Here is a 16,368-nt window from a genome sequence, read left to right as displayed (position 1 = left end):
ACTTATTCCAAAATGTCTACAAGCGTTAGGAAATTACATGTTTTACAACATACTTTAGTATGGTACTTTGTTTTGCTTTCATATACAGGATTCAAAGGAGTGGAAAGCACAATTTTAACTTACAGAAAATTTAAAAAAAGAAATTACCTTAAGTGAAAAAAAAAAAAAAACCCACAAAACTTCTGAAAATAGTACTGTTTGGGGTATTCCCAAAACCTATCAAATCTTTATTCACTAAAATGATTTGGCAAATTTAACATTTTCACAAACTCATAAGTAATAGAAATTTAGTTTTCTATTTTAATACTTACATCATTGCTGGCATTCTTTAGCTGATTAAGCAAATAATCAATTATGTCACCACCATGATTGGCATGAATGAGACCCAATGCATAGAGACCACCACCTTCCTGATAGGCGGATCCTGGAGAAGTGTCCTTGGGAAGGTATGTTGCCATCAATTGTAATGCTTCCTTCTCATGACCCTGTAAATTTGAGCCATAAAGATATCAGTAAGATAAAGGGACAGGAAAACAGACACAATATTTTCTGATTCCTGCTTTTCCTCCACAATCTTCACTACCTGGAGTTCTTTCCCATACAAATTCATCACTCAAATGAGGACAGTCTTTGACTCACTCACAAGGTTAGTTAAAAGACATTGTCTATCCTTCAAACTTTTCTTTGTTTTAGAATGTTTTCCCAAATAACATTTTAATTCATACTTTGTAAAATGGTTTAGACAGCTTCCACAGGAAAAGAATTTCTACTTTATTTAATTAATTCTACCTTATTTAAAAAATTTTTAAATAAAATTTAATATCTTATTTAGTTCACCCTTATCTGTAAGATGACTGATTTGACTTAGCAAAATGAGTGTGTTAACTATAAGAAGCTTTTACTTTTTCTTAACTTCAGAAAAACTGCTTCTCTTCTGATGCCTAGTCACAATGAATAATACATATTACCTTATGAATCACACCCAAACTGGCTGTAGCAGTAAATTTTGCCCAATTAGTGGCTCTGGCCAACCATTCCAAATTATCTCTGTAAGAAAAGAAAACTCAGTAATCCTGTTTACAAATGAATTTCACAGAACTTTTTAACACAGGTCAAAAGCATTAAAATTTTACCCCAAGGGCTGGGGATGTGACTCAGTGGCAGAGCGCTTGCCTAGCACCCTAGGATGTGCCAAGCTCTAAGTTCAGTCCCCAGTATCACCAAAAAAAAAAAAAAAAAATTTTTTTTTTAAACCTTGAACCATCTCATCATTTTACTTTGTGGATCTCAACTTACTACTGATTCTATTCTAAGTTGTTTTTAATATTTTAAGGATTTTTAAAATGTACAACATATAATCCTAATTTTGTTCATTCTATAATGAACAAAACCAAAATCTATTATTTTCAGGTTTTCATATATTTCCTTCAAAACATATCATCAAGCCACCTAATAAAAGGAATTAATTTTACCTTAAAATGAGAAGGCAAATTAAATTTTAAAATATACCAAAAATAACAAAAATGTAATTTAAAATTCAGGACTGGTCAATAGAAAAAGCTCTCCAATTACATGTAATGATGTCAACACTGTCTCTATATTAAAGTAGAAATTGCCAATCATATTCACCTCAGAAACTGGTCGCTGGTTGTCCCGCAATGCATAAAAGAATTTGCTATAACAGTTGCCGTGTGACACACAGAATTCCGTACTGCATCCTACAAAAATAAATGCGGATTTTTTTTGATCACTGGCAAAGCCTTGTACCCATGCATGCTTTCACACATACTCAGAGGCCCTATTTTGTGGCAAAAACAAAAGTAAACTGAACTGAGATTCAAAATATAAATTTTGGACATTCTTTATAAAAACTAAGTAACTAGTTTATAAAAAGTCAAAGAGTTTTTATTTGCAGTCTTAAGGTCGATACCAGATTTTAGGTAGGAATTTAGGTAGTGGAATTTCTATTCTTTGGTTTCTAATATTTTAACTTTCTATTGCTCTTCAGCATTTTGGCTAAGGTCTCCAAAATGTAGGAATAACCTATATAGTCTATACCTCTGGCAACCACCAAAATAATTTTATTTTTAGTGAGACTATATTACATAAACTAGCTTCAAATGACTATCACAAAGACAAATCATTTGACTCTTTTTTTGCTATTTGGAAAAATTAGTTTTAAAGTTTCAAAAAGCACTCTCACATATGCTTTGATCAAACAGCTATTCAGTCCATGAATGAATACAGCTATTAAAAAAAGAATAAATGTCTTTGGGAAGGGACATCAAGTAAAAAGGGAGACAAAGAAAAAGAACTTTTAAGCTATATATCTTTTTATATGAAACTATTTTTGAATCAAATACGAAAAATACATCTTCAAAGAATAATAATTATCAGCAACAATATCTCAGCAAAGGTTGTAACAAGGTTAAGAATCTCTACTCTCAGGGAGTAGTAAATGACTCAGTAGGAAATACAGTTTATGTAGGTATATTAATATCCTGATTGTGGTGTTTGTCTAACTATTACATGTATACATTATAATAAAAAGCATTTGGGTTTTTTGGTACTAAGGAGTGAACCCAGGATGTCACACATACTAGACCAAGCACTGAGCTATATCCCTAGTTATAAGCCACCCCAAACCAGCCCACTTTTTTTGGAGATAGGGTCTTGCTAAATTGCCTAGGCTGGCCTTGAACTCACAATCCTCCTGCCTCAGCCTCTGGAGTAGCTAGGATTACAGATGTGTACCACACTCAGCAAGATAAAAAGTTTTTAAGAAGGGGAAAAAATTTTTTTTCACTAAACTTCCCAAGAGACTAGCATAAAAATGGCTGCCCAATCATTGCTAATTCCCTTCCCTTTTCCAATAAGTTAAAGTTTCACTCATTGTTTTTTTGTTTTGTTTAGTTTTTGTTCTGGGATTGAACCCAAGGCCTAACTCAAGAATGCTAAGCATGTACTTTCCCACTGAACTACACCCCTGACCCTTCACACTTACTTCTATGAAAGCTCAAGACAGTAATTTCCTTGATCAGGAATAAAATACAAGAAAGTATTCAACAACAAATAAAAGAAAAAAACCTTCACCGTGGATAAATTTCCTACCTTTGTGTTTTTTAGAATCATGAGGTCTGTGTTGTTATTTCGTATTAGAAACTGCAGATGTAACTCAATAGCCATTTCACCACTTAAAATTTTAATCATTTTCAAAGTCTGGTCCTTGGGCTCTGGACTCTTCAAAAACAACAAAAATGCATATTACTAAAATTCATTAAGCAAGCTTTACCTCATCAGCTCTAATACACATATATACACAAATTCATTTTAATGGTAAAATCTAGAAAATGCATTTATCCTTATTTGAAAGGAAGAAAATTTTGTTTTCTTTGTTGTTGTCAATAAAATATACCAGCTTGATGAAGAATACAATTCATTCCAATGAATTGCTCCCAATGTAAAATAGTTTAATATCAAAAATGGAAGAATATTAGGAAAGAATAATTACCAATGACACACAGGAAAAATTACTTTATGCAGAATTTACTTATACTTTAGATGAGAAACTCCCTGCTAAAGATGGAAAAAAACTGAAAAACTGTTTAATTGACAAATACATATAATCTCATGAACTACTAAGCCATTACTTCATGGAAGAGAACAGGGGAAATTTACAAAACCAAGCCTCAGAAACCAAAAACCCTGATGGAGGAAACATTTACATCACTGCTCTACTATTTGCCCCACCCTTTCATACACTGTGAACATTAAAACAGCAGAAACAACTAACCTGCCCTCTAAATAGGATGGCATTTGTTAAATGCCACGTGTTTATCTTACCTTCTGACAGTTAATTTGAAGGTTTTCTGAACAAAGATCATTTTTTGGTAAGTGTCTCAGGATTTCTTTTAAGTGCTTTTTTGGATTAATGGTTTTTTGTTTTTTTTTTTTTATAAAGGGACTTTTGTATCAAATTTAAGTGAATTTACAATACAACATATTAAATGGCAACCTCAAGTTTAAAAAGCATACTCACGGCATCTGGTGTCTTTCCTGAAAGTGCACTGCCTGTTTTTTCTTCTGTTTCCATCGACTCACTACAATGAAGGGAATCAACAATCAATAATCTGACACTGTTTCTAAATCGAGCATGCAGGCAATCTGTTCACACCACAGATCCAAACCATGTCCAAACGGAATATTTTGCAAGAAAGTGAGGTTTACTTCATGAGTATTACCAATAAGAAATAAGACTCTAGGCATCTCTAAGATGAAAGAAGCCCAGTTATTGAACTTTCCCCAAATAAATTCATGAAAACACCAAGCAACTAGGTCAGGAAAATCCATGGATAACAAATACTGCGTGCAATGTATCCCTCCCCATTCCCAAAACGGACAGATGGAGATAAACTACCATAGGCTATAACCAGTATGAAGTAAAGCATTAGGGACCACAACAATAATTAAAACTAAACAGCCAACATTCTCTTCTAGGTCAAAGCACCATGCTGAGGAGAAAATGCTGGGCAGAGAAAGGAAACATCAGCCATCTTTTGTTTAAATACAAACACAACAGAATAATTTATTGAGAGCAGTGAAAATTTATTTCAAAACAAAAGACACTAAGAAAGTGATACAAGATAAAAAAAAAATCAGAATTTGAAATTTTCAGAAATTAAAATAATAGAACTGGGGGAAAATTGGAAATAAAAGAAAAAACCATTATAGAAATAAAGATTAACTCAGAAGGAACATGACAGCAAATAATCACATAATACCTTAGAAAAAGAAGACAGGAAAGAAGAAAAAATTTCAATTAAAAAGAAATAAACGAACTTCTAAGATCAGGAACAAAGACAGGATATTTACTCTTGTCACTTTAATTCTTTAATGTATCAGGAAGCCCGCCAGTGCAGAAAAACAGGGGGAAAGGCATAAAGATTAGAAAGAAAGAAGTAAACTGGTCTCTAGCTACAGATGATTCCAATGTAGAAAATTCTATAAAATCTTTTTTTTTAATTTACAAAAGCTAAAAAGTGATTTAAGCAAGGTTACAGGATTCGATGTTAATACACACAAAAAAACTATGTGTGTCATATAGTAGCAACAAGTTGAAAATAGACATTTAAAAATACTACTTATAGTAGAATAAAAAAAAAACATAATATACACAGGAATATAAGGAATTTAATTTAAGGAAAGATATGCAAAACCTGTGCACCGATATCTACAAAACGTTGCTGAGAAAAATTAAAGAAAACGTAAATAAATGAAGAAAAGCACATGTTCATGTATTATAGATTTAACATTACCAAGATTTCAATGTGGGACAAACTGAGCAACACAATCTCAATCAGAATCCCCAAATTTACATAAATGCAAAAGATCTATAATAGTCATAGTAATCTTAAAAAAAAAAATTGTAGGTCTGGGGGCTAGGGATATAGCCCATGGTACAGTGCTTGCCTGGTATGCACAAGGATCTCCAGTAGCCTCCACCCTCCCAAAAGGAGGTCTTACATTATCTGATTTCAAGCTTCCAATAAACTTGAGCAATTAAGTTTACTGATAAAAGAAATACAGATCAATGAAAAACAACAGAAAAAAAATCTACCAACACATACATATACTAACTTGATTCTTGTCAGACTCCAAGGCAATAGAAAAAGGATAATCTTTTACACAAACAGTGATGAAACAAATAAGCATTATAAGCATTCATGTGGAAAATAAAATAAAACCTGTTCTCCTAACTCATACCATATACAAAAAGTTGAGATCTACTAGAGATCTAAATATAAAACCTAACATTATATAATTTCTAGAAGAAAACATAGCATATTAGCACGTTGTATTTGTAACCCATGAGGCCAGTGAAGAATTTCTTAAATAGAGCCCCAAAATTGAAAATATGACTGATCAAAAATAAAAAAAAAATTTGTTCATAAAAAGATGTCATTAAGAAACGAAAACATGCGCCAAAGACTGGGAGAATATTCATGACATATATTTTTTTTATCAAATGACTTCTATTAAAATAACGATAAAATACCACTTTACCAATGAAAGGAGCAACATTTTTAAAAGACTGACATCAAATGTTGGTCAAGATGTAAAACAACTACACTGCTTATAAAAGAGTGAAATGGTACAGCCACACTGGAAAAGAGTAGCAGTTTCTTACTAAGTTACTGTATTATTTAATGATTCTGCTCCCAGGTATATAGCCAAGAGAAACAAACACATCTGTATCTACAAAAATGGTTGTTCACAACCATTATTCTTTTCCCCTTTTCTGCAGTACTGGGAATTAAACTCTAAGGCCCCAGTGTTTACTAGGCAAATTCTCTACCACCAAGCTGCATCCCCCAGTCTTTATTTTATTTTGAGATGGGGGTCTTGCTGAGTTGTCCAGGCTGGCCTTGAACTTTCAATCTTTCTGCCTCAGCCTCCAAGTAGTTGGGATTATACACGTGGCCATAGCCTTATTTTTGTTTGTTTGTTTGAAGTATTGGGAATTAAACCCAGGGCTTCATACATCCTAGGCAAAATGCTATCACTGCGCTACATCTCCAGCCCAATACTTTTGTTCTTAGCAGAAAAGATTCAAACAATCCAAAGGTCTATCAGTAATGAATGGATACATATACTCTGATATACTCACAATGAAATGAAACTCAGCAATGAAAAGAAATCAATTACCGTATTTTACTATGTAATCATTACAGAGTTTATGATGAATCTTTTGAAAAAAGTGGGTCAAACCCATTATATGAAGCTTTTAAAAAAGATTGTGTGCGTACTACTTAAAAATCATTTATGACTACATTGTCTTTGGTGCAAGATTAGTATGCACAGATTCAACATATACATTAATGTGGTGTTGACAATTATCTGGTGAAATACGATATTAATTCACTCACCAAAAAGATTCATTATGCTGAATGAAACAGAAACAAAAACAAAAACAAAAGGATGCATGCTATATGATTCCATTTTTATGACTTTCAAAAACTAGCAAAACTGGGCTGGAGCTGGGGCTGGGGCTCAGTGGTAGAGCGCTTGCCTAGCATGCATGAGGGTTCGATCCTCAGCACCACATAAAAATAAACAAATAAAATAAAGGCTTTCTGTCCATATACAACTACAAAAAAAAATTGAAAAAAAAAACTAGCATCTATGGTGATACAGATCAAAACAGTGGTTTCCTTTGGAGCAAGAGGTTAACTGCAAAGGGCACAAAGTTTCTGGGATGGTAACAGAGGTGTTGGTTATGTAGGTGTTATACTAGCAAAACCCAACAAACTGTATGCTTAAGATGTATGCATTTCATTGGTATTTAAATTGTTAATTAAAAGAATGGAAGAAAATAAGGAAGAGACAAATACATCTGTAGGCAAATGAGAGCAAACATTCCTATAAAAAAGGAGGCTCCCAAAATAAAAAATAAAGGAAAAACACAAATAATAAAAACTAAAAGAAAACCTTTCAGAGGCAGGAATAATTTTGGTGTATCTGAAGACCATCAGGAAGGTCAGTGAGGTTTGAAAGCAGTGAGTAAAGGAAGAGAAGATGAAGTGAGGGGTACAGAGGCCAGACCATGTGCAGTTGTCTTGGTATCCAGAAGACTTGTTCCAGGAACCATCAGATATGATCTGTGGACCCAAGTCCCTTATACATAATGGCTGAATAATTGTATGTAACCTGAACACATCCTCCAGCATACTTCAAATCATCTACAGATTACTTATAATTATGTAATGTTAATGCTAGTGGTTGATTTACTGTATTGTCTAGGGAATGACAACAACAACAAAAAGTCTGTATATATTTAGTACAGATTTAATGCTTTTCCCCTCAGTATTTTCAATCCATGGTTAGTTGAATCCATGGATGCACAGCTTGTGGATACAAAGGAACAATGCATAGCACTGCAGGTTACTTTCAGGACTTAGAATTTTATTTGAAATGTACTGGGATGGTAAGACTGAAAGAAGAGTGACACCTGATTTAGTTTCAGAAGAATGACTCAACTGCATGGAAAACTTTGGAAGAAATCTAAGGAGGGAAGGTATAAGTGATATATAAACATTTTAATAAGTGCTCTAAATGCATAAGGAAATACAGGAAACTAAGATCTAATACTATATTAACCTGTTTATGTATTCAGTTTTTTAAAAAGCACAAAAAGCTGAGGATGTTTCTTTCCAAATATCTGTCTATCTATCTACCTATCTATCAATCAAGACAAATACCTTAAAGCACGCCCTCCAATCCCATCTAAGACTCCCCCCCCTTTTCTTCTGTTTTGGTACTGGGAATTGAACCAGGGCCTCAGGCATGCTAGGCAAGCACTCTATCCATGAGAAGTAGTAGATCCTTGACTCTTTTTACTTTTTTAGACAGGGTCTTGCCAAGTTGCCAAGGCTTGCCTTGAACTTGCCGTTCTCCTGATTGAGCCTCCCAAGTAGCTGGGATTACAGGTAGATTTTTTTTTTAACCTTTATTTCATTTATTTATTTTTTTATGTGGTGCTGAGGATCGAACCCAGGTATCACATGTGCAAGGTGAATGCTCTACCACTGAGCCACAATCCCAGCCCTATAGGTAGATTTTTAACTTATTTGATTAAGGAACAAACATGCTATCTTTCCCTACCAGATAATCCCTTCTCTTTCTTCCTAGAAGGATGCATTTATTTGGTTTTCATTATCATACTTTAGCACAGTGCAAAACAGAGCAATAGCCTAAAAAGACCTTATAGTCTATGAAAGCTAATGTTAAATTTATTATTAGAATATGCCATCTATGAATATTATACCTACTCCAAAATGAAATAAAGATCGTTCAATTAGTTCTGCTGCAGAAAAAGATACTTATACCTGTCTTTCTCTGATCCTGAAACAGTACCAGTATTGGTGGATCCAGGCACAGAAGCAATAGGGGTGCCAACAGTTCGAAGATTCTGGATTACAGATGATAAAAACTGCTGGCTAGCACTTTCATACAAATCAAAACAAATCTGATAAGCCATCAGGAGGTTGTCTTCCTTTACCAGTTTTTCTAAGATATCGCTCACGGCCTGAGGGTCATCTAAGAAAATTAAACACTGAAATGGAGATAAAGAACAAGTATACAATAACTGAAAACTTCATATACAAGGTACTTAAAACAGCAAACAGTTGACAATATAGAAAACATTAAAATGTAAGCGCAGGGAAATTGGGGGCATACAATCTAGCCTACCCTTTTATTTCTGAACCCAGTACTCATGAAGTTTTCCTAAAAATGGAATGTTCTTCATTAAAAAAAAAAAAAAAAAATTCCATGAATTATACTGTGCCTGGCAATTATCAGCATTCAATATTAGTTGGTGAATAAATCTTAGTTTCTATAATTTTTTTTTCTCCCACAAATAGGCATTGAATCCAGGTGTTCTCTACCACTGAGTTACTTCCTCACCTCCCCCACCTTTTTTTGAAACAGAGTCTAAGTTGCCAAGACTGGCCTTGAACCTGTGAACCTTCTGCCCCAGCCTCCAAAATAGCTGGGATTACAGGCAGGTGCCACCAAGATCGGCTGCGTCTTTAATATGAATCATTATATCACCTGTTAAGAAATATATTTCAAGGGCCAGAGGTGTAACTCAAGAGCTCAGTAGTAGATTCTCACCTAGCATGCTTGGTTTCTAATCTTGTATTATTAAATGTATTTATTGTTAGAATATGTCATCTATGAATATTATTATATGAGTAAATTTGTATAAACAAATTTTTAAATGTACAATACATTTTCTTATACAAATTTTAAAGGATAAGGAGTAAAAAGCTAAAAAAAATAAAGTTACCTCTAAGCAAAGAACAGTGAAATATTATTATTCATACGAGTTTTTAAAAACCTATTTACACCTATTAAAAATTATTTAGAAACAAACAAAAACTTCAAAAATCTATATAAAGAGGGGTTGGGGTTGTGGCCCAGTGGTGCAGTGCTTGCCTCACATGGGTGAGACACTGGGTTCAATCCTCAGCACCAAAAAAAAAAAAAAAAAAAAAAAAAAAAAAAATACAGGTATTGTGTCCATCTACAACTAAAAATATTTTTAAAAAATCTCTATAAAGAGAGCTAACAAGAAATATAATGTTAAATTGACTTTGAGTGGTTTAAATGTAAATATTTTTTCTTCCCGAATTTTCTGTTTCAAATTTGGTTTAAAATACATTTTCAAAAAAAGTGGCTTTTAAATTTAAATTTGTAAAAAGTATAGAGGATAGAAATACATGAAAGCATATATGCAATAAAATGCTATGCTCTTCTGCAGAATACAAAAGTCTAGGGCTAGGGAAGTAACTCCATGGCAGAGAGCTTGCATAGTCCTGGATTCAAGCCCCAGCACTGCAAAAAAAACCCCAAAATCTCTAATTTTAAAAAATCAAAAAGGATAAAGATGTGGCTCAGCAACAGAGCACCTCTGGGTTCAATTCCTAGTACCAAAAAGAGAGAGAGAGAGAGAGAGAGAGAGAGAGAGAGAGAGAGAGAGAGACACACAGACAGGTGAACTTATGCACATTTCCAGTCCACAAAATGCAAAATAGACTTTAAGGATCTATATGTGCTTGGACCTTGGGGAAAACACCTAGCATTACCTTTGGGAAAAGACCCAGAAGAAGGGATAGGGAAAGACTAGCTTTTCATTTTATATATTTTCTGTTGGATTTTTTTTTAATGTACAAGCAAATACATAAATTAAAAGATATAAAGAAACTATATCCAAATGTTTGGTTGTGTTTCAGTAATGAACCCACAGATAATTTCTATACTGTGAATTCTTTTTAGCATGACATAGTAGAGCATCAGTAATGTTTTTATCTTCTACCTTCTACCTTTTTAACCTTCATTTCCAGAATTTCCTTAAATGCTTAGATTAATCATTATGTTAATAATTTTCAGAATTTAAAAAAGAATGCATATTAAAAATGCATTATAACAAAACAGCCTTTAGGGCTATAAGATTCCATTTCTTATCAGTAAAAAGAAATATAAACCATATAGCTAATCTTCACAAGGCTATTGAAAAGATGAGCTGAGATACATATAATGAAGCCATTATAATAATGTAATACAATATAACACGATGTGGTATAAAGTGGCTTTGCACAGTGTAGAGTAATGTAGTGCAGGGTAATTACCTGACAAACATTGATGAAATCAGGTTTCTCCAAGTTCATGTAGATTTTAACTAGAACTCTTAGTACTTTGTTCCGAAACTGTTTATTCTGCATTAAAGACATGCAGAGCTTGAGGCTATAAGCTAGCATTCCTGGGACATCATTCTGAAAGAGATAAATTTTAAATTACATCATTATCTGGTTACTGAAGCATTATGTTTATTAGAAACAGAATTATTTTAACATACCTTCTTTAGCCATTCAAGACAATGACTTAAAACCCTTAGATAATAAAAACCTAAATATTGTAAACTTTTTTAGAGAGAAATTTTTAGTAAATAATCACATATTTCCTTATTTTCATGAAAATGGATTGAAAGCAATTTAATATTTAGTGGTCATCCAGGACCATCACTATATTAACAAAGAATACTATAACAGATTGATGCTGTTTATTATAAAAAGATTGCTTCAACTGTCCACACACTAAGTGATTACGCTTTGCAACTGTGTCTGTTGAAGGCTTTCTGCCTCCTATCTTGCTACTAGACTCCTTCCTGATTTACTGCCTGTACTTATTAGTCAGAACTAACTCAAGCTCTGAGTGACTCAGGCACTAATGCTATTACATCTGTCTGGTGTTCTATGAGGAAACCTTAACCTACATAATGTTTTTTTTTACTCTTGGGATTCTTATAAGCAGCCCCAATATTTGAGATACTGCCCTATAAAAGTTCTTCAACATAAACAAACATACTGTAGAACTACAGAAGTTTTTCAAAAAGCAAGTTGTAGCTTATTACTAAGTAAAAATAAATCAACTTAATGAGCTGTAACTAGCATTTTAAAAAATTAAATACAATCTTAAAATGTCAGAATTATATCATAAATAGTAAGTACAGGCTTAAGTGCAATATGTACTAGAATGCAAAACAAGATGAATTTTTTACTCTCTCTCCCCATCCATCCATTTACCAGTACTGAAGATTGAATTCAGGACACCCTACCACTGAGGTCCATCCCCAGACCTTTTTAAATTTTAATTTGACACACAGTCTTGCTAAGTTGCCAAGGCTGGCCTTGAACCTGTAATCCTCCTCTCTCAGCCTCCCCAGCAGCTGTGATTGAAGGCATGCATCACTGAAGGCATGCATCATTGCTTTATTTTTAAAAAACATGTATTACCCCTTTTCTTTCTACCTACCTACCTATTATTCAATGCCCATTTTCCCTCTGGATTCCCCCAACAGACTGACTGATTTGGGCAGAAACTTTGTTGCCACTATATCTCCAATGCCTAGAATAGTAGGCATTCAAAAAGCATTTGTTGAATGAATAACAGCAAATATTTTAATCTTGTTCACAAGAAGACAAGGAGAGGCTATACCTGCACAAAAATTAAACTGAGAGTGAAACAAAGACCATCCTATCATATGGTCATTCATTTATTTATCCTACTTCTGCTGCTAAACAGTGGCTTAGACCTTGATGATACAGTAATGGAAAAGGCACAAAGTACTAAGCTGGTAGGAAAAGCAATTATTAAATAATTAACTAAAAACTGACTAACACTTTGAAAAAAATACAGGGCTCCCTAAGATTAACAGAAGAATTTGGACCTCATCTTTGTAGTAGAGGCTGAGTAGAGAAAGGATATTGGAGATTGATGGAAAACTCTGCAAACAAAAGACAGCTGAGTTGTGATCATGAACAGGAATGATGCAGGTTAATAAAGAATATTTTTTGCATTGGGGACAGGACAATGTACAACAGGAAAAGAGAAGAGACCAAAATGGCTAGAGTACAGAGAGTTAGCTCATGGAGAGAAGGAGGTGTTAAAGCAAAGTGGGCCTGCAAATCATTGTCCACTTAACTCAGTCTTGCACCTTTGTGACTACTTTGGTTGGTGACTTAAACTACCTAAATTATTGTAAAACATTCTTAAATCTGGAATCTACTTAATAGTGTTAACCACAATAAATTTATTCAAATAGTTTATCAATACATTCTTCTTAAAAAAGCCAAGGTAATAAATACAACTTCCTCAAGTGAAACTTCAAAAAGAATTGTGGCAAGAGAAAAGCAGATATTCTATGAACATAAAACACAAAGTTCATATATTAAAAAAAAAAACTTTGGCAAAAAAGCACCTTATTTTTTTAACTAGATTTTCTTTTCACTACCCAGATTTTCAGTTTGAATACTTTATTTTGCTGATTTCCCCTCAATAACAATCTCTAAAATGACATCATCTACCTACCGACTCCAGTATGGTCTTCTCAAACACATCTAGTCTTCGTGTCTCCAGAGCAATGCCAATAGCCTGCTTGTACTTGTGATCATCTAGACATCGCTGGAACATTTTATTCACAATGCCTTCCAGCCTCTGGTCAATTGTTTTTTTTTCTCCTTCAGGCAAATCTGCATTTTCCACGCATTGTTTGGTATAGTGATCAATGCATTTTGCTATGGAGAAAAATAAAATAACTCTGATTACCTTGTAAATTGAGCTAAACTACCAAAAAGGGCAATGTTCACATTTATAATCACATATACCTGTGAGATAATTATAAAGTAATAAGGAAATTAAAAATGTTAGAACTTATGCTTTCAAATAAATCTGTTGTATTTGCAATAGTTACAATAAAGAACCATGCACCCACTCCCATAAGGTTGACATTATTTAAAACATTTCTAGGCCTGGTGTACGGGCACACACTGTAATCCAAGCAGCTCAGGAGGTTGAGGCCAGAGGATTTCAAGTTCAAAGCTAGACTCAGCAACTTATCGAGGCCCTAAGAAACTCAATGAGACCCTATCTCAAAATAAAAAAATAAAAATAAAAAGGACTGGGGATATGTGCACTTTGTACAGCAGGTCTCAAGTTTACTCACCTTGTTCAGCTGAAACTCAATGCCTACTGATTATTAACTCTATTTCTCCCTTCCTCTTGTCCCTGGGAGCTACTATACCATTCCATCATTTAACAAATTTGACTATTAGGTATCTAATGTAAGTAAAATACTAAAGTATAAAAAAAAAAAAAAAAAAAAAGGACTGGGGATGTAGTTCAGGGTAAATCGCCCCTAGGGTTCAATCCCTGGTATAAATGCACCTACTGCCCAAGTTTCAGGGAGAGTCATGTTCTCCCATTTGCCAGGTTTATTTGTCATAACTACAGCCCAGGTATATGTAATAACTAAAACCCAAGGTCTAGCCTTATTCCCAGCTGAAGTCTCATAACTAGGAGAAAGCTTACTAGTCTTGAATTTTCTGGAGGTACTAATGAATATTTATGCTACTCATTAAGATCCCAAGAAGAAAATCCCAAATTTTACTTTGTATGCCCACTCACAAATCTCAGTGACATTTAAAAAAAAAAAATCCTACAAAACTTAGAAGCATGAATCCTCTACTTCCACACAAAGTAAAGAGAACTGGTCTCTTGATTAACAACCACCCTCCAAAACTAAGATGATATTATATTTAGAAACAGGGACGGCATCTCCTATCTCATAGTACTTTATTTTTTAAATTTTTTTATTGATTTTATTTTTTCTCATAGCACTTTATAACTCGTTATCCAATAATAGAAAAGATAAATAGGTATATTTAACCACATTTCTAACAATGTGAAGAAAGTGCTCTACTTTCAAAAACATGTTGTCTATCCTTTAAAACCATCGGTTCTTCCTATAGGATTCAAAGAGTTAAAAAAAAAAAAAGTAACAAAGAACCCAGCTAGAAGCTGTCCCCAGTAGTGCACACCTGTGATCTCAACTATGGGAGGCTGAAACAGGAGGATAACCAGTTCAAGGTCAGGGAGCTCTCTGGCTCATAAAACAGAAGAGAACTAGTTAGAACTTCAGGGACATCTGAAGGTACCTCTTTCAACCCTGCTGTGCAGAATATGAATTTTTCCCCCTAAGGGCCTATGTAAATAATGCAGATTTCCTCTTTAATGAGCAATGAAAAATACCTGCACTGTACATTCCTGACAGGGAACATGATCTTGAGCTCTTTGAAACTATGATCCCATCTACAGGGCATGCAGCCCCTTTTTCCAACTACAAGATAGACGTTTCTCAAATATTCAAGTATTTTTTAAAGCTATAAAATCTTTGAACCTTACATAGTTATTTGAATTTATAATTCTGATTGAAACACAAGAGAGAATCCAAAACCTTGCCTATGAGTTTCTGGCACTGGAAATGTTTCCCAAAGGCCCATGTGTTAAAGGCTTGTTCCTGATGTGGTGCTATTGGGAGATGGAGGAACCTATTAGAGGTGGGGCATGGTGGAATGCTTACAGGTGATTGGGAGCCTGTCCTTGAAGGGAATAGTGGGGCCCTGGTCCCTTCCTTTTCCTCTCTTAATTCCCTGTCCTGAGATAGGTAGTTCTGCTCTTCCACAAGTCCCTGCCATGATTTATTGCCTTATCACAGACACAAAAATAACAGAGCCAATTGATCATGGAATGAAACGTCCCAAACTAGTTACCTTTCTTCTCTACAAAATTGATAGTCTCATATATTTGTTATAGTTCAGAAAGCTAACCACCCCTTCATTTTAAAAATAAACAAACTGGGCATAGTGGCACACTCCTATAATCCCAGTGACTAAGGAGATTGAGACAGGAGGGTTCACAAATTCAAGGCTAGCCTGGGCAAATTAGTGAGACCCTGTCTCAAAATAATTAATAAAAAGTTCTAAGGATATAGCTTAGTGGCAAAGTGCTCCCTGGGTAGTATCACAGAAGGAAGGAAAAAAGGAGCAAAAGAGAAAACAATGGTTACTAGTAAAAACTATGGATTTTGGACCGAGTAAACCCAGGTTTTAACTTCTGACCTTTCTATTTAATAGCCGTGGGTCTTTACGTATCAGAATCAAAGTTTTTTTTTCTTTTGTACAACAGGGCAAAAGTGGAATCAATCATGATATGTAGAGTGACTAGTATCAGGCCTACCACAATACAAATATTCAGTAATGTCTTCTTAGAAACAACTATATAAATTTGCATCAATCTGTTACTCATAATAACCTAAGTTATCATCTCACCAAACTTTAGGCTCACTGGACTGGAGATAACCATAACTGATGAGATAATCAGGCTCAGTAGGAGGTAGATCTAAAAACTCAATTTGCATAAAATTATCATAGAAATATTATTAATTTATTGTTAAAATAAAACTGAGCG

General features: G+C 34.0%; 1 protein-coding gene across 2 annotated transcripts in view; it reads right to left on the bottom strand.

Annotated features, from left to right (window-relative positions):
- PSMD1 (proteasome 26S subunit, non-ATPase 1) overlaps positions 1-16,368 on the bottom strand; it is a 92,283-nt gene that overhangs the window by 69,164 nt on the left and 6,751 nt on the right. For both annotated transcript variants that reach the window (XR_014017945.1, XM_081260572.1), the window contains exons 5-12: positions 13,432-13,637; positions 11,193-11,336; positions 8,886-9,112; positions 4,040-4,100; positions 3,112-3,240; positions 1,630-1,718; positions 969-1,047; positions 312-485 (exon numbers count right to left, since the gene is read on the bottom strand). Coding sequence is in view for 1 of the 2 variants with exons in the window: in XM_081260572.1 (XP_081116698.1) it covers positions 312-485; positions 969-1,047; positions 1,630-1,718; positions 3,112-3,240; positions 4,040-4,100; positions 8,886-9,112; positions 11,193-11,336; positions 13,432-13,637 (1,109 nt within the window). In the remaining variant the exon portion in view is untranslated. The remainder of the gene's footprint in view (positions 1-311; positions 486-968; positions 1,048-1,629; positions 1,719-3,111; positions 3,241-4,039; positions 4,101-8,885; positions 9,113-11,192; positions 11,337-13,431; positions 13,638-16,368) is intronic.

Source organism: Spermophilus citellus (assembly GCF_964194105.1).
Source record: "Spermophilus citellus genome assembly, chromosome: 11".
Taxonomy (NCBI): domain Eukaryota; kingdom Metazoa; phylum Chordata; class Mammalia; order Rodentia; family Sciuridae; genus Spermophilus; species Spermophilus citellus.
The sequence above is the reverse complement of the archived record's forward strand: the minus strand, read 5'-3'. Positions and strand labels throughout refer to the sequence as shown.